This window comes from Physeter macrocephalus, chromosome 4 (genome assembly GCF_002837175.3).
Source record: "Physeter macrocephalus isolate SW-GA chromosome 4, ASM283717v5, whole genome shotgun sequence".
In the NCBI taxonomy this organism is placed as follows: Eukaryota; Metazoa; Chordata; class Mammalia; order Artiodactyla; family Physeteridae; genus Physeter; species Physeter macrocephalus.
This window is the reverse complement of record NC_041217.1, coordinates 110714428-110740591: the sequence shown is the minus strand read 5'-3', so window position 1 is coordinate 110740591 and position 26164 is coordinate 110714428. Positions and strand designations below refer to the sequence as shown.

Here is a 26164-nt window from a genome sequence, read left to right as displayed (position 1 = left end):
CGGACGTGCAGGCTCAGCGGCCATGGCTCACGGGCCCAGCCGCTCTGCGGCATGTGGGATCTTCCCGGATCGGGGCATGAACCCGTGTCCCCTGCATCGGCAGGCGGATTCTCAACCACTGCGCCACCAGGGAAGCCCCAGACAAAGCATTCTTGAGGGAAAAAAAACGGAGCTGGAGGAATCAGACTCCCTAACTTCAGACTATACTACAAAGCTATAGTAATCAAGACAAGATGGTACTGGCACAAAAACAGAAACATAGATCAATGGAACAAGACAGAAAGCCCAGAGATAAACCCACACACCTATGGTCAACTAATCTATGATAAAGGAGGCAAGGGTATACAATGGAGAAAATACAGTCTCTTCAATAAGTGGTGTTGGAAAAACTGGACAGCTACATGAAAAAGAATGAAATTAGAACACTCTCTAACACCATACACAAAAATAAACTCAAAATGGATTAAAGACCTAAATGTAAGATTGGACACTATAAAACTTAGAGGAAAACATAGGCAGAACACTCTATGACATAAATCACAGCAAAATCCTTTTTGACCCACCTCCCAAAGAAATGGAAATGAAACCAAAAATTAAAAAATGGGACCTAATGAAACTTAAAAGCTTTTGCACAGCAAAGGAAACCATAAACAAGACAAAAAGACAGTCTTCAGAATGGGAGAAAATATTTGCAAACGAATCAATGGACAAAGGAATAATCTCCAAAATATATAAACAGCTCATGCAGCTCAATATTAAAAAAACAAACAACCCAATCCAAAAATGGGCAGACCTAAATAGACATTTCTCCAAAGAAGACATACAGATGGCCAAGAGGCACATGAAAAGCTGCTCAACATCACTAATTATTAGAGAAATGTAATTGCAAAACTACAATGAGGTATCACCTCAGACCAGTTAAAATGGGCATCATCAGAAAACCTACAAACAACAAATGCGGGAGAGGGTGTGGAGAAAGGGAACCCTCTTGCACTGTTGGTGGGAATTTAAATTGATACAGCCACTATGGAGAACAGTATGGAGGTTCCTTAAAAAACTAAAAATAGGGCTTCCCTGGTGGCACAGTGGTTGAGAATCCGCCTGCCAATGCAGGGGACATGGCTTCGTGCCCCGGTCTGGGAAGATCCCACATGCCGTGGAGCGGCTAGGCCCGTGAGCCATGGCTGCTGAGCCTGTGCGTCCGGAGCCTGTGCTCTGCAACAGGAGAGGCCACAACACTGAGAGGCCCACGTACCACCAAAAAAAAAAAAAAAAAAACTAAAAATAGAATGACCATATGATCCAGCAATCCCACTACTGGGCATATACCCAGAGAAAACCATAATTCAAAAAGACACATGCACCCAATGTTCATTGCAGCACTATTTACAATAGCCAGGTCATGGAAGCAACCTAAATGCCCATTGACAGACGAATGAATAAAGAAGATGTGGTACGTATATACAATGGAATATTACTCAGCCATAAAAAGGAATGAAATTGAGTTATTAACGCATATATGTGGAACCTAGAAAAATGGTACAGATGAACCGGTTTGCAGGGCAGAAATTGAGACACAGATGTAGAGAACAAACATATGGACACCAAGGGGGGAAAGCTGCAGGGGGGTGAGGTTGGTGGTGTGATGAACTGGGCAATTGGGATTGACATGTATACACTGATGTGTATGAAATGGATGCCTAATAAGAACCTGCTGTATAAAAAAATAAATAAAATAAAATTCAAAAGAAAAAAAGAATAAAGAAGAGGGATCACTTCTCTTTCTTCTTAAAGAAACACCTTACCTCCAGAAGCCATGGCTTTAGTTTTCTATCCAACAAAATATCAAATCCCAGGACTTCGAAGCAGACACTTTCACTTCCTGGAGGTTGACCAGGTCTGCACATTCGATATGCGTGCAGGACATGAGGTTCTGCTACAATCAGAGTCTTTACCACCAATTCCTGAAAAGATTGTGATTTAAAAAAAAAAAAAGATGAAAAGCCTTATTTCTTTGTATCTCATTTACATACATGGAAATCAGGCCTGGACTTACAAACTAGCCTCCTGACCAGGTTCACAAAGCTCTGTGGCATCTAACCCCTGCCACTGCTCTGACTTCATCTCACCCAACTCTCCCCCTGCCCACTGTGCTCCAGCCATGCTCCCCTTCTCTAGGCCTCTCACACTAGCTGATCACTCTTCCTGGAACACTCTTACCCCAATATTCCCATGTCTGGCCCCTTGATACTCAGAGAGTCCTTCCCTGACCCCTGAGTCAAAAGTAGGCAACCATACATCATTCATTACTGTGTCACTACACAGCATAGGACCAGCTGATCTTTTTCTTTTTTTTGTTAAAACATAGTCCTTGTCTGTATTATTTACAACCCCATTCCCAGTGCTTAACAATAGTGCCTGGCATTTAGTAAATGCTCAAGATCATCTGTGAACAAATAGAAGTTTATGAATGCAGCTTGTATTTGTTAAATATGTAAGGTAGGATCACATGCTTGCCTTCTCAGAAATCATACAGAAGGCGAGGGGATGGGAGGGAAGACAATTCCAAGGACAGTAAACTATTTCACAAACAACATTATAGAACCTCCACTTAGACAAAGCCTGAAAGGCCAAGAGGACAGAATCTAAAAGGGTTGGGTTTCTCTGTGCAGTGATGATTCTGTTGTTCATAAGGTTTATCTGAAATCACAGTACTGCCAATTAACAAACTAGCTGTCAACATTTTCTGTGAGAACACATAATACTACTAGGGAGAGTTACTAATGCTAATAAAATAAAAAGTTGGTTTACCGAAGTTTGAGAACAAGCTAGGGATTGTGGAAAAGCTGTCTCGCTGGTTTTTGCTTAGAATATACTGTCTTTTTAACTCCCATTCTACAGGTATAGGCAATATAGCATGGCAGTTAAGAAAATGGCTCCAAAGTAGACTTTCTGGCTTTATCCCAGGCTTTGCTACTTGTTAGATGTGCATCCTCAGTCATGTTGCTTAAACTTTGTCTCATTTTTCTAAAATGTAAACTGGCAATAGCAATAATACCTGCTGCAAAAGACTGATGGAAGGACAAAATGAGACTCCATGTAAAACTCTTAGCATAGTGCCTAGAACAGAGTAAACCGTCAAGAGGGGTTAGCAACTTAACTACTATTGTTATATTTATTCTATTATTCTTCTGGAATTCCACCTCATATATCTGGTCAGACACAAACATTCAGCTGCCTGGTGGGAGCAGTATTTATTATATGAGAGAAAGAAATGGAAGATGAAGTTAACCTCACTGTTACCAAGAATCCCAACCCAGAACGTATTTGGGGATATCAGAGGTGCCACAAGAGGCTATTCTTAGAAAATTCTATTCAAAATAACAAATGCGTGGTAGCACCACAGTATATGAGGATAAAAAAGAAAAGTCCACATTATATAAACCTTGAGATATTACTGAAATCACCTGAGTAGGAAAAAAAAGTTAAAACCTTGACTAGTAAGTGTCTATGTGAAACAAGATAGGTGCTAGGATGGGGGGGCAGGGTGAGGGGGAATGAATATTTAGACTCTGGATTACAAATCTGTGTTTTTTCTACATAAAAAACAGCACACTTTTAGGAATGCAGAGGCAAGATTGCAGGTATATGTGAAATCAGGAATGATACAACCAAATACAAATTCCGCTAATGCTTTTGAGAATTTCCAACATTGCTTTGAAAGATGATTTTGTAGATTTGTACCTAAAGTATATAAAAAGCATTCATTAAGGATGATTTTATGAGTGACTAAAGTCATTTTTAACCTCCATGGCCTGCTTTTCTATTGATTTCTTATTTATTCTTCACCAGAACAAAAGCACATATATCCGTTCTTCATAGAAGGTATTGCTAAATGTTAGTTTTCATATGCAGACAGCTACTTTTCAGAGAAATTACCATCAATAAAGTAGTCACCAAAGAAAAGTTCTAAGTTAAATTCATGAAATTTGTAAACTATTAAGATAAAAATTTGTTGCACAATTGCCTTCTTCATCTCCTCTTATTCTCTTTTTATACTATCCCATTGATTCACCTTCAACAAACATCTGTAAGTACATGCAATTCTTAACAAGGAAGGCAAATTTTAAAAGAATTACATAAGTGCAGATAGTTTGACAAGATAATTGTAAGAAGGTACTTGGAAAAGTTAATGTTATTAATTATTTATTAACTGGTTACTTATAGATTATTAATATACATTTTAACTAATGTAGGTAAGAATGATGCAAAATTTACCCATTTATAGAAATGATCATGCAATGTATCAGAGCTTAATAGGCCCGCAATTGCTATGTTCAGGTCATATCTGAAAATTATATTTTAAGCTCTAACTGAGGAGTTAATTTCCATACTCTTATTAGTATTAGTCTTAGTTGTATACCTTGTCCTAATTCAATTATGTGGGTAAAGTACCACTTAAAACCAATGTCTGTAAAGCTAATGATATCCATTTTTCTCTCTGACTGATTCTCTGCATACATTCCTCACCAAGGCAACCCAACAGATTCCCCCTTTTCACAAAGACTTCCCTGAACAATCAAACTCATAAGAAGTGAAGAATCTGGTAAAGAAAAAGAATACCAGAGGGCATCTAAAACTTTCCTGGTCTCACTGAGCTAGTCACGAAACGACCCATTCATTAAATCATCCAGGTATCACCAAGTAGATCTTCCATCATTGAGCTATTGTACCAAAATGGCAAATTTTACCACTTTGATGTTTCTGACCCACATGATAGTAAACTATCATTATTAGAATATTTTTTGGAATTTCCAAAAAACTGGCCTTGATAAAGTAAATAGATAAATAAACGGCATTGTTGGAATCAAATTTCTTGTTTGGATGTATCAATATTTAGTCTCTCAGGAAGACATAATAGAAAGTTAACAAGTTGGTGAGAATCTGACCAAATCCAAGTGACAAACTTTAAAATTTGATGGAACCCCTAAATTTTTAAAAATTTTGAAATTGTTGCCAACATTTATAAATCAGGAGACTTAGGGCATCTATTGACAAATTAGAGAATGAGGGGCACTGGGCCCCAAATTCCAACATGGCATCAATAGGCTGGTGCTGAGTGGTATCTATCCCCTTTAGACCTTTCATGCTCCTCAAATTACCACTGTTCTCAGCCTGCCCTATTTTCTTCTATCCAGACTACTTAACTCCTTTTTACTTGTCTGACACCTAAGTATCTTCGGGTTTACATTTTGTGAGACAGAAAATAAGATTTTAAAAAAGATTTAAACCAACAAAACATTAAGAAAAGGAATAAATACAATGATGCTGATTTTTTCTCTGATTTTCTCAAGAGAACCAAGTTCAACCAACAATGAACTTTCACATCCATTTTCCATGATATTTTTATTTAAATATATATTATTTGTCCCAGAAGTCAAATTGTATAGCCCTAATCATGTTAAGTATTTTCAACATACTCTTCTTAACTATGAATACCATTTTAATATTTCTGCTAGGATTAATAAAAGGGTCTGTTTCGCCAAGGTTATCTTCTCATATGTGTTTCCTTTTCTCTCTTTACCCTTACCATTTGGAATTTCATCTACTGCCATGGCTTTAATTATCCATTACACCTCATACATACACTTTTAACTGCCTGTTCAACTTTTCTACCTGAGGGAGCATTTCAAGTTTAACGTATCGAAAGTAGAATTCATCATAGCCTCATGGACTTTTAAAAAACTGAGTTCAGGCGTCAATGCCTCCAGGAAGTCCTGCTATGCCCATCCACTCAAAGCTACTATATGTGGTCTTCCTCTACAACTCTACAGAATCCAATGTATGCCTCTGTTTTTGTACTTGCTACATTGCATTTCATTAACAATTTATGTGCAAGTGTTCCCTACCAAACTCTTGAGTTTTTTGGGCTTGGAGCTGTATCTTATAAATCCTCAAATTATCAGCCAGGGACAGGCTTATATTATGGGTTCAATAAATGTTTACTGAATAAATGAATAAATGAACTAGCAAATAAGTGAATAGAACTCTTTTCTCTCATCTGCAAAACTAAGCTCTACATCTTCTCAAAATAAATTCCTTCCTATTCTATTTCAAATAATGCCACACCCATTCTCCTTATAATTATTCCTCAAAACTGCACAAGAATATCTGAATACTTCTTCCCCCTTCCCCATTCTAAACATTCAATTAATCTCAAGGTCTACTTCATTGTCACCTCTTTTATTGTGGTTCAATTCAGGCCATTCTTTTCCCTGAAACTACTCCCAAATGCCCTCCTCTACCTACTTCTGGTCTTCACTCTAACCCATCCTATACCCATTGTCAGATTTATCTTTCAAATGCATGGTCTTTGGCCTTATTACTCACCTCCCTTAAAAACTGAATGAATCCTTACTGCCTACCAAGTGAAGCCTTGATTTTCAGACCTAAAACTTGGCTCCACATATCTTTCCAGCCATTAAGTCTTCATGTATCTCCCACAAATACGATATGCGCCAACCTGGGCCACTTTGAACTATTTTCATACCTCCATGCCTTTACTCACGCTTTTGCCTCCGCTTAGCATTCCCTCTTTCCGATCCTAGCAGTAAAAGTACTACTTATCTATTAAGGTCCATGACAAATTTCACTTTCTTCATAAAAGCACACTTTATCTGCCCAATCTAATGTAATCCGTTCTTTATTTAAAATGGTTGATGATCCTTTCAACTAATATGAGGAAAGACAGTTAAAATTGTTAAATGGTATAATCTTACTGAAATATCACTCCAAAACTTAGCAACATCATGTTGATTTGCTTGTAGGAATTCTGTAAACCATTTGATGGAACGTTTGCTGCCTTTGTTTTCAGTTTCATCCCTTTCAAAATGCTCATTGTGCTTGTTCACAGAGTAGTTTGTCAGATGCATGTATAACTGGGTCTGTAACAAGTCAGAACCAAAGTTGTTATCACCTATGAGACTCTAGAACCAGGAAGTTTCACAGAAAAGAAAGCATCCAAAGAGGAAAGATAATTTTAAAGTTTAAAATATACATATTCATAATTTAATGATTATAAAGATAATTTTCAAAATGCAATGGCACATTGTTCTAAAAAAAGGTTGTGAAAGTAGTCACCTACAAAGTTACTTTGTATATTATTGAAAATATATCTACCATAGAAAGTATGAAAATAATAAGGATATATAGAGTAATTAAATGAAAATGTGAAACTACATATTGCTAAGCAAGAAAAATGCTATAACTTTGAAGTTTGTTTTTCTTAGTTGGTTTGTTTTTAATGTTTTTCTAAAATTTTCATCCTAACTTGTTTTGGGAAAGGAATTTTCTGAGAGAATATTCTATATCTTCTCAAACAAAGATTTAAGAGTGAAAGCTCAAGTAAGTAGCAGAAACTAGAGGCAGGATACCAACCTCAAACTCTGCCCTCCCATCCTGACTGGAAGATCACTGTAACTTGTTAACAAGACAGAGTGCACTCAGAGTCAGCAGGCGGAAGCACCACACAATGCTGTACATATGTCTAAATGATTAACAGCAAATTTATAGAGCTCCATACTGGAGTTCTTAGTCTCTTTATAGTCTTATGTTTGTTGACAATGTTATCCTCAACTAAACTTGAAAAAGAATACAAAATTTAAAATTTCTCATAATTGTCAATTAATATACATTAATAGCTCCTTATCAATCTATCGTAAACATTCATGAGGTCTGTAAATCCCACCCTCATGATCTTACTCCCAGAAACCACTTTAGATGTGGTTTAAATGTTGCATCACAATGAATACATACTTTGGGCACATCATTACTATTCTGATTTGTTAATAACCAACGATATTTAGATCATATTTTATTTTCACTGCAGTTACTTAAGTCTACAGTATTGAAATCTTTGAAGTAAATATGCAGAACTGATCATACGAGCTACATGTTGTTTATTAATCCATATGCCCACCAGTAATTAAGAATTTATTTTGTTCATTGAACAATATTTAAGGAGCACCCACCACTGGCAGGAATGTGTGCTGTGCACTGTGGACACAAAGATTAACAAGGCAGACATAGTCCCTACCTTCATGAAAATTATCACTTTAAACTAAGTGACATTTAAAAGAAAGAGCATAACCTCATACTTGTCTAATTTTAAGTGCTTGATTTAAAGAAAAAAGGAAATTAATCAAACTATAACATTTCTTAGTTTCCAAAATAGAAATTATTTTTGTTTGGAAAATAATTTTTTGAGGAGCTCTCCATTTGGCAGGAATTTCTTAAAATAAATACTAACAGCAGTAATAAAAACTCTAGCTATCCTAGTGGAAAAGTGAATAAGAAATGGAACTTTGCATTTTTCTTAAAACATTATCTTTAATAATGTAGCATTGGAAATTCCACAATTTCACATCTACCTTGACAAAAATCCCCTTCTAAACAGTTCACTGTCAGTTGGACATTTGCCATAAGGAGAAGTGACGGCAGCTCTGAATCAAATAGCAACCTGCAATGCATGAAAAGTATATAACTATTCTCCACCCTATTTTATAGTGTATAGGCTCAAAATAATGAATTGGAATATATAGAACCTTCCAAGGATTGACTGACTGCTACACTGGGTGGCAAAAAAATTTATGTTTATTATATTTCAATTTCTGAAATTCTTATGATTTCCTTACATGTAGCTTATCAATATACAGTTCATGACAAAATGCACACTATTTTAAAAATTGGAAATACGAAGAAGGAAAAAAATATGAAGCAGTCTGCTGTCCAAAAACAACCAATGGGAGCATTTTGGTTTATTTTTTCCACCTTTTTTCTTAAACTTATCTTTTACATAAGAGTGATCTCACTTTAGATAAAGTTTTGCACTTCACTTTTTAAATTTTTCATATCTTCATGTAGGAATTCAATCATGAAATTTTAGAGATATATGAGGAACACTGATGTTTATACAGGAGAACATCATTTTTCATACACGTGAAAACCAAAGCCAGGAGATTATGTGACTCAAGAGCACTTGGCAAAGCGAAACCGAGAGGCCACGTTTCCTGACTCCCAATCTTTCAATATGATTTCCTAACCCAGTGTACTTAAGCAAATCACATACATCCAACTTAAGAAATTAGAATAAATCACTTTATCACCTAAATGAGCTTTCAAGTCTTACCCTTTCCTATCTCTTTCCTCTCAAAACATGACTATCTGCCTTACATATATATAATCCAGTGTTACCCACTCCAACTATTTTAATTATAATCTATAAACTGACAAGCCCCAAATTACGCCTGTAGCTCAGTTCTCTCATCTGAGCTTTAGACCTATACTGTATATCCAAATGCCAATAGTATAGATCCATTTGGAAGTCACACAGGCATCTCAAATCAAACACATCAGCTTTCTGCAAAACTTTAAAAGCTCCTATACTCCCTATCACAGTGAATGTCACCATCCACCCAACTGCTGTGCCAAAACTCTTTTGAGTTTTATCCTTAATTTCTCTCTCTCCTTCCCTTATTCTACAAATCAACCTGTCGGTATATCAGTGTTACACATGGTATATCGTAAATATATCTGAAATCTGTGTTCTTATTCGTAGTCCTGCCAAACTATCACTTCAAATTAAGTCATCTTGTCTCTCAAATGTGGTTAGACTAGAATACAGCTTCTTGTCTCCCTTACTCTAGTCTCTCCCATCCATCTACAGCCCCATCTCACATTCCCCACACTATAGACCAGGTGACCTTTTTAAGACAAAAATCTCATTCCTTCTTTCCCTTGTTTAAAATCTTTCAATGCTTCCCTTCTTCTTAGGTTAAGTTCCAAAATCCTAGCCATGATCTGCCAAGATCTGGCCTCTGGGACTCTCCATCCTGATGTCAGAACACCCATCCTTTCTTAGTCTGTACTTTAGCCATATTGAACGTGTGTGCTCTCTCCAGACGTATCACTCTCCCCCCTACCTCTGGGCCATTCTTCTACCTGGAGTCTTAACCCATCCCACCCCACCTCTAACTTAGCTAACCCCTCACTCTTCAGATTTCACTTTACAAACTCCCTCTCTAACTATATCTCCAACTGAGTTAGATGTTCCTGCTATGCACTGCCATAGCAGTCTCAGTTTCTTAAACCATTACACTTACCACTGGGTATTATAATTGCTTATTTTATTTTCTGCCTCCCCACTAGATTGTTGCTTTTGTGAGATCAAGTACTGTATCTGTCTTGGTCACCATTTTTCCAAAACCAGCACAATGTCTAGAATGCAGTAGAGTTCAAACATTTCTTGGAGATTGGATGTATCCACACCTTATGACCTTTGAAGAGATGATTCTTTCTTTTATCTTCCTTTCCTGTAAAAACTTTGACAGTTCCCTTATTCTTCCTTTGCCAGGTTTACAACATTTTTTAGTTAATTGAACACAGCAACATTTATGATTAGTCATTTAATTTTGGAAAATGACCACTCCATGTAGTCATTTATCTGCAGAATATTATAGAAGAACAATAACCAGGCCTTCGACAAAAATGGGAAACAATCCTTAATTAGGTGTAATTTTTACTGTAATTAGTAGATCCAAAAATAGAGGTAGAGGTTAACTAAACTTTTAAGTATGGATAATAAACTATGGTTTGTCTCTCATAAACTATAAATTATATTTATGACTTTCATGATAAATTATGATAATAAATTACAGTTTGACCTTCATAAACTACACAGTTATGACTTTCATCAATATGTTATGGCTACACAAAGATAATCTTAATGGAAAAATACTTACAAAAATATCCACTTAATCGAATTAAAAACATACTATGAAACTGCTAATTTGTGTCTCTACTTCACAATTGATCAACATAAATTTAAAATCTTCTCTTTTGTTCCAACAAAAAATAATAACTTTACTTTCTGATAACTTTTGCTTTCTCTGTTTCATGTACTTTCTCCCACATTCTACATGTTTAAACTATACCTTTCATACAAAGCCTGTTCAAATACCACCTCTCCCATGAAAAGCTGAACAAAACCTATTCCTACACTCAATTCTATAACACTTTATCTGTATTTCTCAATGGCATATTATTTTAATTTGTATTTCTGTATCAATCATTTCTATCCAGGACCACTACACACACATATATACTTTGAAATCCATCCTCATGCTCACAGCACCCAGATGGGGTGTATTTTCCTAATTAGCCTACCTAGAGCAGCAGGCACTTTTTTTTCTAATTTCCACAAAGCTGTCTTAAATTAGAGGCAGTCTTATTTACCTATATAATTCTTCTAGACTATAAAAGCCTGAGAGGAGGAACTTTGTTCATTTAACATTTATACACAATGGGTGATTTAAAAAATAGATGTTTAATAAATTAATAAAATCATAGTGTCTGGTATCACTTACCAAATTGCTCTCATTAGGTGGAATGTACTTCTCTGTTCCCATTCGCACAAGTCCATCATGGTAGAGAAATATTTTTAGTGGATCACACGATGTTACCAGAATATAAATTCGTAAATCAAACTTGTAACCTTCCATTAGGAAAGGCTTTTCAATGTATTCTTGAACAATCAAATGATCCTGAGATGGAAGTTTGTCACCATTTCTTATCAAAGAAATCCTAAATTTAAAGAAAAGATTAAAAGAATAATTTGTTATGGAGTCAGGACTTTAACAAAGTTATAGGTAATACTCAAGAGGAAAGTGGTCCCATCACACACACACACAAAAATACAGCATAAAAATACTGTCAGAAGCAACTTTTTTAGAACCATGGATACTAACCAAGGAACATGTAATTTAAAAAAACAAACAAACAAACAGCTGAATCTGTGTAAAAGAGATTCCTAGCATTTTAACTTACTCTGGTACCACCCCCAACCCCCAGCTCAGCAGTGGCCTTGAGCAGTAACCTGTGTTCCCAGTACAGGTACTGGTTCTAGAGGCAGCAGAATAGACCTATTCTTGTGGTTGTTTTGTTTGTTTGTTTGTTTGTCTATTTGTTTAAATCAGTTCTGTGTTTCCCTGGACAATCTCAAAGGTTTTCTTTTATTTTGTCTAACTGCGAACTCTCCCAGTGCTGAGGTAGCTACTTGGGGGGATGGCGGGGGCAGAGACAAATGTTGAAAACATTTAAAGACAAATGTAGTAGTCCCTGCTGCCTGAGGCAACAAAGAGCAGTTGGGAAAAACAACAGACTAACTGAAAAGATTGGGGAAAAAGACAGGAATGACAATCTTTGGGGAATAAGGGCTTTGAAAAGCTCTCACATATTTCTGGGATTCTAGAAGGCCATATGAATGCCCAGGGCTAAGCGCACGCTCAGGAAAGACCTGAGATGGTCCTAAGCTCTTACCTCCAGCTAAACATCAAGCTCTGTACAGGTAGGAAGTGAAGGCTAAGGCAGAGTTATAAACTACCTAGCTAAGTGTTGAGGGCATGCTCCAACACACACACACACACACACACACACACACACACACAATCTGCAAGGATTGGGGGATATATATATATATATACCTATATCCATATATACATACACACATATATATATGTATGTGTGTGTATATGGATATAGGTATAGATATAGATATTTGGTTCCCAGTGTTTAAGGAAATTTCTATTCAATTACTAACAGATTGGACAATTACACTGACCACTGACCTAACAGAACAGGAACTTCAGAGGTCACACACAATAAAAAATACAAACTTTACAAAATTATTTCAGAAAGGTCACTAAACAAACATCAACTAGAACAAATGGTAACAAAAAACCCTGTAGAGGAGAATCTAATTGTCAGAGTTGCTACATTACAATACACAAAATGTCCAATTTTCAACAAAATATCATGAGTCATTCAAAAAAAAAAGTATGACCCATACACACAAAAAAATTCTCTATTAATACAAACTATACCTGAGGAAACCCAGACATTTGGCTTACTAGACAATAAATTATTTAAATCAACTATTTTAAATTTGTTCAAAGAGCTAAAGGAAATCATGTACGAAGAACTGAAGGAAACCATGGGAATAGTATCTCACCAATGCAGAATATCAGTAGAGATAGAAATCACTTTTAAAGGTGGTGGGGTAGGTGGGGGGAACCAAACAAAAATTCTGAAGTTAAAAAGTACAATAACTGAAACAAAAATACATTAGAGGGGCTAAACAGAAGATTTGGGAAGGCAGGGAAAGAATCAGCAAACTTGAAGATAAATCAATTGAGATTAGTCTGAGGAACAGAAAGGAAAAAGAATGAAGAAAAATGAACAGAGCTTAAGAGCCCTGCAAGACAACATCAATAATATCAACACACTCATAATGGGTGTCTCAAAAGGAGAAAAGAGAAAGGGACAAAAAGACTCTTTGAAGAATTAATGGCTGAGAATCTCCCAATCTGATGAAAAATATTAACCTACAAATCAAGAAGCCTAATAAACTTCAAGTAAGGTAAACTCAAAGATAGCCACACTAAGACATGTTCTAATCAAACTGTCAAAAGCCTAGAGAAAGAGAGAAAAAAGTAGCAAGACAGGCCACTCATCCCACCCAAGGGATCCTCATTAAGATAAAGAGCTAATTTCTCATCAGAAACAATGGAGGGCAGAAGACAGTAAGATGACATATTCAAAGTGCTGATAGAAAAAGAAAAAAAAACGGTTAACCAAGAAATCTATATCTGACAAAATATTCAAAATTGAAAGAGAAATTAAGACATTACCAGATAAACAAAAACTGAGAGTTTAATTACATAATAAATAAGAATGGATTAACTCTCCAGTTGAAAGACAAGATTTGGCAGAATGTATAAAAAATATGGCCCAACTACATGCTGTCAACAAGAGCCACACTCTATATTCAAAGACTTAAATAGGCTGAAAGTGAACAAATGGAAAAGATATTCCATGCAAACACTAACCAAGAGAGAACTGAAGTGGCTAGACTAGTATCAGACAAAATAGACTTTAAGACAAAAAGTACTGCAACAGACGAAGAAGAACAGTAATATAATAATTTTTTAAAGTCAATGCATCCAGAAGATATAATAATTATAAACATACGCACCTCACAACAGAGCTCCAAAATATATGAAGCAAAAACTGATAGAATTGAAGGCACAGATAGACAGTTCAACAATAGCAGCTGAAGTGTTCAATGCCCCTCACTATCAATAATGGACAGGACAATTAAACAGAAAAGGAAATAGATATATTCTACAGATGAGAGAGGTGTACTTTACCTATGCACTCTGCATTGCATGAGATAAACCCTGGCAGCACAGTATATACAGTATACTTTTTCAGCTATTTTATTACTGTAGTCAATTCATATTATTAACTATTTACACTAACATCAAATATATATAAAAATGAAATTTTAACATAATTTTTAACATTAAAATTGAGAAAATGTGAACTTCAATTATCCTCCCCAAAATGTTTACCTTGATACTAACATATAGTGAACCAAATTTACATTAAACAATTAATATACAATTTCCACTAACACTACATGTTGTTTGTCTTTTAAATTACTAAACCACAGTTTAAAATAATGTCTGATTAAATTATTAAATTATGATTAAAAGTTAAAAGGAAATGTGTTGAACAGTAATTTACCTGGCAGCTATATTTCTAAATATCTTTTTTTCCCACAGCACTCTAAATCAAAGATAAAAATTACTTGTGTTTTTATTAAAAGTAGCCTCAGCCACATTTTCTTTGAAAAAGTAAACAGCAGAAAACTAACATAAGAAAGCAAAAGTAAACAGGAATATTAAGTTGTATAATCTATCCCCAGCTAACAGGTCTAGTTCTCAGCACTTTAGCTTAAAATGTGTTCTACTCATCTTCAATCCAATTACCATGGCTACATAAAGAAAACAATTATTTGTAAAGCAAAGAAAATAGATATTTTCTGCTTAACATTTTTTTTAAGATGAAAACAGTAACACCCTTTCCATTTCATTCACCAACTCAATTTAGCTCTATTGTATCAACTGATTTTCCTCTCCAAGCTTTCTCTAAAATTATGATGAATGCAAATTTTATGTTTAAGAAAAAAATTAGAAAATATTTACTTTTCTCTATTTTGTAGTCTCCTATCAAAGTCTCACAACCTGTTGATTAAATTTTTAGATTGAATTATTGAAGTCTCTGGGACAGGGTAAAAGGGCTCATTAAATATTTAGTTCCAAAAAAGCAAAAGTTAGAAAGCTATTTTATTATTTTTTTCATATTAGTACTCAACCATGAGCAAACCGTCACACTTATTCTTTCCCCCAAATTCTTAAAATTTTTATGTATTCCATATGAAAAATACCTACCCATGACCCATTGCACCATTAGCTGGTTTTACTATAAAAGTCTTCTGCTTTCTTTTTTTCTTTAATTCTTTCATATAATTCTGAAATTGTGTATATTCAGCAGGGAAGATCCATGTTCGAGGAACAAAGGTATAATCCAGAGGCCGGGACTTGATCATTCTGTAAGTTAGAGATAATATGAAAAGTAATTTCTATTCAAACTTATCTAAACTTTCTTTCTCTGTGCTACTGACATTTACTACAAGGATTTAAATTCCCTCCATTTCTTCATTCATTGATTCATTCATTAATTTTTTAAAATGCCTATTAATCACCTACTATATGTTAGGCACTATTCTAGATACTAAGGATACATTAGTGGAAAAAATAGACAAGAATTTCTGCCCCATGTACTAACTTACATATTAATAGATCAAACATTTGAGTATATACTACGTGTTGGGCACTGAGGATTAACATGGTCTCTGTTCTAAGGAATTTACATATAGGCTTTTAATTAAATACAGTGTGATAGGTGCAATAAAGCTACATAAGGCAAGGTAACATGTGGAAGGCAGCATTAACTCTGCCTCCAGGATGCATGTGGTTAGTATGGTTCACAGCCAGGTGCCATTCATATTGCTTCTTAAAAGATGATTTGGAGTTTGCTGGGTCATCCATAGGGAAAAACTTTAGATTGCCTTTTACCCCGGCGTTTTCTGGAGTTTTACTACTTTTGTGAGAAAACCGTTGAAGCCTCTGAGTCAGGTTTTGTTTACATCAACTACATCTACCTATACATGTAGTTTTATGGCTACAATGTATGGCCTGACATTTTTGTATTTGCTATAAATCAGGCTGCCTATTTGGTACATAACTTAGGGATATTGATACAATACTAGGTATAAAATGTTTGCTTTTGATTAATCCAAATGCTAATTATTTGGTACAGATTGATTCCCAATAACAATTTTAAAATTCTTAGAAATATTTTAAAATATTACCTATTAAAGAAAATCTGATTGTTTCAAAAAGTCTTCTTTATAAATGTATGCAAGTCTTTTATAGATGAGTAGTTACTGTTTCCAAACGAGATTAATTAAAACTAAAATGGGACCATAGTATATAATATGCACAGAAGCAGGGCCTACACTGTAAGACTAGGGTGTGGAATATATAAGCCACCTGGCTTCCACAACTGGAAGGTCATACAGTTATCATATTTCAAGTGCTCTTTCAAGAGAACCCTATAAAAAAAGTTACGTTTCCACTATGAGAAGGAAAATAGTCACCAACTCCATCTGTCAAATCCAAAATAAGCCAACCAGGTAAATAATCTCAATACAAAATAAGCTAACATTGATTGCTTTGAAACACACACACACACACACACACACACACATATCTAAAGGAAGCACAATAACAGTGCTAATGTACTTGTTTTTATTTCCAACACCTTTACATGTATTTATTATATTTTAACAATAATGTGAAATTAGATCAAGTTAAAGCTTTAATAGAACAATACATTTTAAAACTAACCATGAGGTGTTTATGAATGATACCATTCTTTATTATATTTAGAAAAAAATCCAAGCAATTTATCAACTTTCTTAAAATAAAAAGAAATCTCATCAACAGAAATATAAGCTGCACAAAAATTCTGCAGTATATTCAGGATAACACTTTACCTGTTAACAGTTTTTCCCATGAAAGCAAATTATTACTCTAAATAATGGTCTCTTGAGATAAATATGTGTGCATGTATCCCCGGGTAGGAACATATACATGTGTGTATGTGTATATGTGTGCACACAGGCACCTATTACAGTGCCTGGCACATATTAGATGCTCAATAACCAGTATTCTGAACACACACATACCCACAGGCGGGATATGCCACGTACAGAAAACTTTTTACATTTAAAAGAAAAACTTATGCTGCTAGAGAGACAGCAAGTTGCAGTGAAAAGAACTCTGAAATTCTGGAGACCAGGTTTCTACTCCAGCTCTGCTGTTAGCTATTTGACTTCGTGCAAGGTATTCATGTCTCTGACCCTCAATTACCTTCTCTGCAAAGTCAAAGAATAGAACCAGGAAAATTTTAAAACATTTCTAGCTCTAAAATTCTATCTCTTCCAACAAAATATCATTTCAAATCAATATAAATTTGTGAAAGATAGCACTATGACATTCAAAATGTAATTTTTGAACAGGTCTTCTCTATTACAAGAAAATGAAGATTACTTGGTCATATTTCTTGCTAGGAAATCCTTCCTACAGATCTCTCCCATTCCTGGAAAATGGTTGATCCTCTGGAAAATAAAAAGGTCAACATTAATATTTTCATTAACTTAATGAATATATTCATTTATACTATAATACAGTTACATTCATTCTTTGAGTTTAATTTTTTTTAGTAAAAACCAAAAAACTGATGAAAATGGACTAATTTGTTGCCTCCAGTCAATTTTGTATAACCCTCTACACTAACAGGAAGAACTATTCAAAATCTCAATTGTCTAAAATTCCATGTATTTGGCTTTTTTATTTTTTAATATGTTTGTATTACATTCCAGAAATAAAATAATGAAGCCAAATTACACATAGCTGACATTACAAGGGATATCTGTGTTCAGATCTCTTTATGCAATCTACTCCACATCGTTCATCTTTAAGCATAATGCAAAGCACCAGCCTAGGAAGAGTTTTCCTCTATCAATTCTTCCTTAAAGATGGAAAGAGGTTAAAAGTTAAATCTGAGAGGATGCAGTCTTCGGGCAAAGAGTCAGTACAACTGGACAGCAACAAAACAGGCTATTCAGGTAAATTAGAACTGAAATTTAATATGTCAACATATTAAGAGACTTATCTAAAGAAAATTATAATGGAATTCATATAACTTTCCTACTGACCAAAAATTGGTCATGATTAATTTCCCACCTGGTAATTTTGCAGCTCTGCAATCTTCTCCTGCTGAACAGCTGAATCACACCATATAAGGTTACTTGTTTCATCCTCATCTGGCGTTTTCATAAATCCCATTTCATCTATTACTAAACGAACTGCAAGTAAACAGTTAAGTTAAACCAAAATTAAAATACTTCTGAAATACATTCATTATGAAAATCTTTTTTGATATATTTCAATTTTAGCTCACAGTATTTCACTTGTAAAATTTCCATTAGTTATAGCATAACCTTATTTTTAGCTACAACAATTTAATGCCAAATTTTACTCAATAGCAACAGAGAACTGTTTTTAAGTGGCATCCAAAATCCTTAGTTTCAATTTTCTGAGATTTAACAGGTACACAACACTATTAAAGAGTTTAGTGATTATTCATAGCATAGTGAAAATACACACAGAGCTGATAACACTTCTACTCAGGAAAATGTACTTTTATGGCTTTTTCATGACCTTGGGTTAGGTACAAAAGGGAAAAGATAAAAATAGCCCCTGATCATTAGACCTATCCTATATTTTCCACCTCCCTAGCTCAAATTATTTTTAGCAGTTAAAACCAAGTCAGCTATATTGACATAGGATACAAAATAATGAAGCAGAATTACAGTAGAGATTTGGAAACTCTGGCCCTCCTATCTGCTCCCAGCCCTCTAATCCTATGGAAAAAATTTATGCTCAGAGAAAATCTTGTTTTTTAGATTTCACAATCAACACATTGATATCACAATTACACAATTAACATATTGACATTTTTCTTCCAATGAGGTTCAAATTTAGAATAAAGATCAGCAAATACTTAGGATAAATTTAGGTTCCAACAGAATTTGGAGTCTTAATAGAATGGTGTAACAAATTAGCAGCGATTCGATGTTTATTTTTAAACATTTTCTTTTTACTGCCCTATATATGGGGAGATACGGTAAAAAGGGATTAATTGTCTGAACGTACTTGGCTCAAGTATGAAACTGATGACCAGACACCTGCTGGTCTCAAGTCCTAGGGACTCTTGATTTCTTTTTGGCCGAGGAGAAAGAATGGGCTTTTTATGCAATAATGCCTAGAACACAGGCATAATAAAAGAAGAGGACAGTGACTGGAGACGGATGAGGTCGGGGAAGGGATTGTTGAGGTGAAGTTGCTTTTATCCATGAGAAGCTTGATAAAACGTGGGGTTGTTCTGAAGGCCTAGGTGACAACGTACAGTACAAGAATTTGGGGAAAGGGCTGTTCCTCTCTCTGCCGCAGACCACCATGCAGTGTTGGCGTCCTGAGGGCCCAAGAGCTTCTGTGTCATCTAGAGCTCATGGGGAGGGCAAGACCACAGTGACACAGCCTAGGAGAGTTCTTTCACTGGCTCACTAGCAGAAAACAATGACAAGGCCAGAACCGCATCTCAGGGGCAGACCCATTTCTGAGTGCATGGAAGTCATTGCCCTGGGCCTCTCAGAAATAACTGGGAAACCCCTGAGGAGAGAAATGGAACTGGTGGCAGTTATGGACGGGGGGAGTATAATGAGCTACTAAAATGTGGGTATTAATGTACACATGAGCTGGTGAGGCTGGGAACATTTAGGGTACATAAACAATGGTGGAAAAGATCCATTCTTTCTTTAGATTCTCAAAGTCAAATTTGTAAGGTCGGTCATATATAAATCTCTCTTATTATGAAATTCAAAGCTTGGAGAGCTGACAAAGTTGAACTTCAAAGAAAAATACAATGTAGGGTATTAAACTGTCACTTTTTTTTTCAGCTAAGCTATTTAACCATATTTTTGTTTGAATTGAAGTTTTAGAAATCAATTGGCATCTTTTTAAGTATACCATCCTCCACTGCATAGAAAAGAACTTCCTTTAACATGTCAGTTCCAGATAGAAGGCTGTTGGCAGCCAAAGCCTAAATCCGTGCTTTTAAATATTGGTCTTTTAGGAGCTCTCTTTACAAAAAGAAGTGAAGTAATTGCCTCAATATTGAATTTCTACCAAACCAAACTCCCCATTGGTAAAATAGAGATAACCACACCAACCATTTTTCTCACATTTCCCCTTGCATAATTAATATCCCCTTCTCCAATCTGTCTTGTCCCCATTTAATGAAAATTACCAAAAATACATTCCTCACAAATTTGTCCTACTTTTTTTTTACCTTGACCCATAGAGCTTTCAGAGGCTGTTCAGGAGTTTTAAAAATAGGAATCCATGCAACTCTTTGAATTTTAGATACAGAGGACACCTTAATGTTCCTCAATTTAAATTTCAATTCATATTTTATTTAGGCAGTATGATAGAGTAAAAAGAACACTAAATTTGGAAGCAAATTAATTCAGATTCAAGTTCTACTTTTGGCATCTGTACAATCTTGAGTAAGTTGCTCTCAGTGAGCTTCAGTTTCTTCAACTGTGCTAAGGGGCATTTTAAAAAGTAATAGTTAAAATTTCATAATGTATTAATTATAGGACTACTGTGAGAATGTAGTTCACCATTCCACAACGTGTCTCCATGAGGAATTATGGGAGAAATTTCTATCAAAATGCGGAAATAGAAAAAATTGCATTTCCCTTGAATAACCAGTATGGTTTTATCTTCTGGGCACTGTGTATTCTATAGCTGATTATGTTTTGATTATTTGCTTTGCTTGCTAGGAAGCTCAGAGTCAAACCCATGCACATCTCTAACTATACAGGATTTCATGGAATGCAGTTTGTATTCTGATCAGCCACAAGATTCATCCTATTTTACTGTTTTTATTTTTCCTTATTTATTTTCTTATGGCTGTTAGCCACTTCAAATTCACTATTAGAGTGAGGAAAGTCAGGGAAAAGGACAACAAGGGAGTAATGCAGCCTATTTGACAGGGTTACTGGAAGATTAAATGAGGTAATTCATGTGAAAATATGTGGTCCAGGGTTATAAAAGAATTAATATTAAGACTAGTAGTGATCAAAGTATTCTTCATGAGGAAACAGGCAACACCAGGGACAAAACACAAGTGGCCTGACTATGGCTTAATTATCTTTCTATTATATAATTCAACCTGTCAAAGGAGCAGTAATTAAATTACAAGAAGTAATCTGTTGCATATCACAAGGTTAAATAAGGGAAAGCAAGGTAACACTTTCTCCTGGACACACAGCCAATTGTCTCTTTCCCTTCCCTATACTTAGCTTTGTATTCTCCCAGCAGTCCCTTGTCCAAGTCTCCAAGCCTGATCTAGCCAGGGCTTTTGCTAAACACAACTGAGCAGGCTCAGCAAAGAGGTCTGGAATCAGTGTGAAGAAGGCTTATGCAACTTCAGCCCTTAGAAGTGAGAGGGAACTACAGTTAAAAACACTCTCCTTTAGATCAAGTTGCTTATAAACCCCACCAGGACCTTAAAAGCAAACAGGATAAGTTGACACCGTCCATTAATCACTTTGACAACGGTTACTCTTGTTTTTTGTTTTTTGGTTTTTTTTTTTTGCGGTACACGGGCCTCTCACTGCTGTGGCCTCTCCCGTTGCAGAGCACAGGCTTCCAGACGCGCAGGCTTAGTGGCCATGGCTCAAGGGCCCAGCCGCTCCGCGGCATGTGGGACCTTCCCGGACCAGGGCACGAACCTGTGTCCCCTGCATCGGCAGGCGGACTCTCAACCACTGCGCCACCAGGGAAGCCCTACTCTTGTTTTTTCACTCTAGGAAATACTATGCAAATAATTCACATCTCACCCTCCCACATTAACTCGCCGAAAGTTTTTTCCTCTGAGGAACACTTGTTGAAATAGAGTATTAGGGGACCTCGATTCCTATGAAATATTCCATTGATTCCTGATGAACTTTGGTGAATTACTGTAAGTGGAAACACGACCCTCAAAGGTTAATAAGAGTAAGAATAATTAACATCCTTGAGATTCACATGGTTTCCTCAACTTTTAATGCAAAATTATTTTTTAAAAAGAGGAAGATTTTTTGAGTACTTGTAGTAGTAATGAGTTTCTCAGTGCCGGGCAAAAGTATCTTAATTTAAAGTAACTCTTACCTATTCTCTCCACTGCAGATACTGCTTACATATAAAAACTAAAATTCTATTAATAAAAGGCAACAGTATCATCAAAATAATTTTTAAAGCATAGAGAGAAATATGTTCTTACTCTGTCAGTTTCTCATTGTTTAATGCAAATCTCAAATTCTGCACTTTTCATTTTACATGTTTAATCTGTTTTAAAAATGATTTACAAAATAATGAATGTTAAAGATTAAACATAATTTTAGCCCCAAGTGAAAAATGCATTAGAATAATACAGTTTTCCTAAGCACATCTGTATTTAAAGATTAAAGCTAGAACCATTGGTTTTACTGCTCATATTATTTTACACTTGATTTAAAAACTGAGTATTAAAATCATATATATTTAATCCAATCCCATCAAAAACTAAAGCTTTTTAGTTTACAGTGATGTTCTATTTGATTACTGACATGTTAAATATCTCATAAAGAAGAAAATTTTATAGAAGCCATTCAAAAATCCATTACATAGAAGATAATTATCTCTGAGAAGATAGTTATCTCTGAATTTCTATATTGTTTTCAATATCAAGTTAGTTTTTCCGACAATTATGAAAATCTCATGATTCTGAGGAGACCTACCAATTTCAAACTTTGTCCCAGCAACATTTGCTGTAATGGTTCCCTTCTTTTTCTTCTTTCTGACTTTCCTTTTCATCGTGCTTTGATAAGGCAATTCTGTATTCAGATCCAGGGGAGAGGGTCCCTGAATAACTTTAAAAGAAATGTAAACCAACCAAGCATCACTGAAATAACAAAAACTCCATACCAGAGAACATAAATGCCCCCCACAAGGTAAAATTATAAATTCTGATTCTTTGAGTCCCCAATTAATTTTTAATTCTTAAAAAAATTAGCAGTGATGATCTATAATACAGCCACATAATAGGTACATATGATTAAATCAAGCTGCTTACCCCTTTCTTGAGGCAAAGATGGCATTCTCGCCCGTGCCGATTAATAACAGCAGTGCGTGCTGCTGTACAAGCTCTTAGGAAACCTGGAAGGCCCGCATTAGTCTAAGTAGGATACGGCTCCAAATCACTGAAAGTTCCTATCATATTATCTTGGTGGAATCCTCAGATTTCAGGACATTGAAATTATGAGATAAGAAGGGACCTGCAGGGATTTTAAAACACAGGCATTTAGAGAACAACTTTTATGACATTTTTTTGATATATGCCAATACTCTTCTTTTTAAAAGTCAAGGAGAGATGAAAGTTAATGTAGTTAATAAACAAATATTAGTTAATTTATTAAATCTTATGTAAAAATGCCAAGCAATAGTCCCCTGTTTTAAAAGTGCACAATCTAAAGGAGGAGGTTTTAAGTCATGTATCATACTTACATACAATAAATAACATGCTTTACACAAATAAGAACAACAATAACAATATTCACTACCATTTGTTGAACGTTTACTACCTCAGGTCACTTATACCACTTAATCTTTCAACAAAACTACAAGGTAGAAGCTTTTATCCCCATCTAACAGATAAGTAAATTGAGCTCAGAAAGGACAAATCTTCACAAAGAAAGCAAATGACAAAGTAGAGATTAAAATAACATCTCTCTGATGTTAAAACCAGTGCCCTTAACCAGGACCCCATACAACCTTCAACCCAATGCCTGTAACTTAGCCCCAGCCCCGCTTTTAATATGAAACAGTGAAATAAGTGCCAGTGCCAGGGTAGAGATCACATGCTGACAGAATGGAGAAAAAAGAAATTCCCTTTTAAGTTGTGTGAGGGGGAGGGGTGACTTCATCGAACAGACCACATTTGAATTACGCCTTTAAAAATGAGAGAACAATTTTGAAAGGCAGAAAATAGGAGTCATTACCATGATGATCTTATTTGGGCACACGGAGGAACACAATAAACATTTTGTAATGAATGAACTAATTAGTTTGGCTACGCCTCAACATGGTCTATTACACTTCACTTATATGTTCATTGTGTATGTATGAACCTAGGGGTTGTACCCTGACTATACTATACTGCCCAGTCTATACTATCAACTTTCTAACTTCTCCCTTCATACTTCAAGAATCTGCAAGTTCTTGTAAAATGTCTCTAAACATAATGAAAGTTATAAAACCTATCACAATAAACAAAGGTATGATATCAACACCTTTATCAGGATATTATCAGGTTTATGAGAAGTTCAGAAGTATTTAAAATTTCAGCTACATAAAATGTGACTCATATACACCACTCCAACAGTCATTATTAATAATAAGATTCATTATTAAAGAAAATATAGAACTTAATTTGTTCTCAGGTATCATTTTCACTAGAATAATTCTCTAGAATAATTCAATATCAAAACCAGGGAACTATTATTTATTACTGACCAACTGTGGGCAGGCACTATGTTAAGAATCTAAACTATTTTACCTCATTAACAAACTTGGAACTTAGGTATCATTTCCCCCAATTTTCCAGACATGGAAACTAAGGCTAAATAAGTTAAGTAAATCAAGGTAATACAGCTTATAAATAGAAAACCTGGGCTTTGAACCCAATTTCGTCTGATTATCTGTTCTATTCACCGAGCCCCACTAGTTTCAGACAGCGTGCTAATATGCTACATAGATGTACAAGAAGTTTGTGACCCTATTGCAGTCCACACTGCAAGATATGGGTGTATCTGGGAATTCACGATACTTCAAACCCAACAGTGAAATCACAGTAAACATCCCTAACCCGAGGACAGCTCCCAATTCCAAGCTGGAAACAGACTAGATCATTTTTCAGAATAAAAGAAAGGAGCAGTCTATGGTTCAGTTTGGTTTCCTTCTGGAAACCTGAGGTCTGATACCTCAGAGAGGTAACTATTTGAGTTTACAAGTCCTTGTGCAACACCTTGTTACTGGAGTAAACAAAGATCCTCTTACGGTAATGGAGTACTTATTACATTGAAAGTAGGTGACAAAGCCAACAAGAGCTTGAGAGCAATGTTTGCCTAACTATACTAACAATAAATCAATAATTGTTATAGGCTGTAAAAACAGATTTATTAATTTCTGACTTACATAATGAGCCTAACAACTTCGATTTGTATAGAGCTCAAAACAAGAACTGTTATCCCTTCCCCCAACCACACAGAATTTAAAGACCTTAAAATTATTCTCTCCATAGATTATGCTTAATTCCGTTAATGGTTTGGTGATTAACAATAAAAGTGCTCTAACAAACTCCAGGACCTCATTCTGCCATCCAATTCTAACCATTTCACTTTATTCTAAACAAGAGATTTCAGATGACAGATTGATCATACCACTCAGATGAACCATGGTTACCTACTTTCCAAAAGGAGAAAGCATGTTTTGGTTACCTCCCAAATAAGCCAAGTTTCGCTGCAAAGTAAAATCACCTGAGGCACTCTTTAAAATCCTGGTACCCAGGCCACATCCCAGACCCAGGTGGGACTTAAGCATCAGCATTTTTAAAGCTCTCCAAATGATCCTAGTGTACACCCAAGGTTGACAACCTCTGCTGTAAGCACTTAACTGCACTAAAGCAAATAATAGTTAATTACAACATACACATATCAAATTATAAGAAAAAAGTAAAACAAAGATGAAAACTCTTATAACCAAATGAAAAGGGTCAAATAGGTAGAAGTCATCTATAAAAATCCTCATATCTAGTTCAAGTAAACAAATCAGAAGAAAAAAGAATTAAATCAGCAGAAATTGATTTCTAAGACAATTTTATTTTGCAAGTAAAGAAGCCATTTCCAAAAGGAATCAATCTACTAAAATGTCAAGCCAATAGTATCCTTAAATGTAGAACTTCAAGTGATACCACGCAAAACAAGAGCTGC

At 35.3% G+C, this 26164-nt stretch overlaps 1 protein-coding gene across 7 annotated transcripts in view; it reads right to left on the bottom strand.

Moving 5' to 3' along the window:
• The window catches only part of TTLL7 (tubulin tyrosine ligase like 7), a 153509-nt gene that overhangs the window by 73044 nt on the left and 54301 nt on the right, over positions 1-26164 (bottom strand). For 6 of the 7 annotated variants that reach the window (XR_003679579.2, XM_007116755.4, XM_028489214.2 and 3 more), the window contains exons 2-9: positions 23251-23452; positions 22916-23047; positions 18273-18394; positions 17577-17644; positions 15351-15509; positions 11424-11640; positions 6780-6944; positions 1806-1964 (exon numbers count right to left, since the gene is read on the bottom strand). Coding sequence is in view for 6 of the 7 variants with exons in the window: in XM_007116755.4 (XP_007116817.2) it covers positions 1806-1964; positions 6780-6944; positions 11424-11640; positions 15351-15509; positions 17577-17644; positions 18273-18394; positions 22916-23047; positions 23251-23275 (1047 nt within the window). In the remaining variant the exon portion in view is untranslated. The remainder of the gene's footprint in view (positions 1-1805; positions 1965-6779; positions 6945-11423; positions 11641-15350; positions 15510-17576; positions 17645-18272; positions 18395-22915; positions 23048-23250; positions 23453-26164) is intronic. The other variant, XM_024119821.3, reaches the window with a different exon arrangement.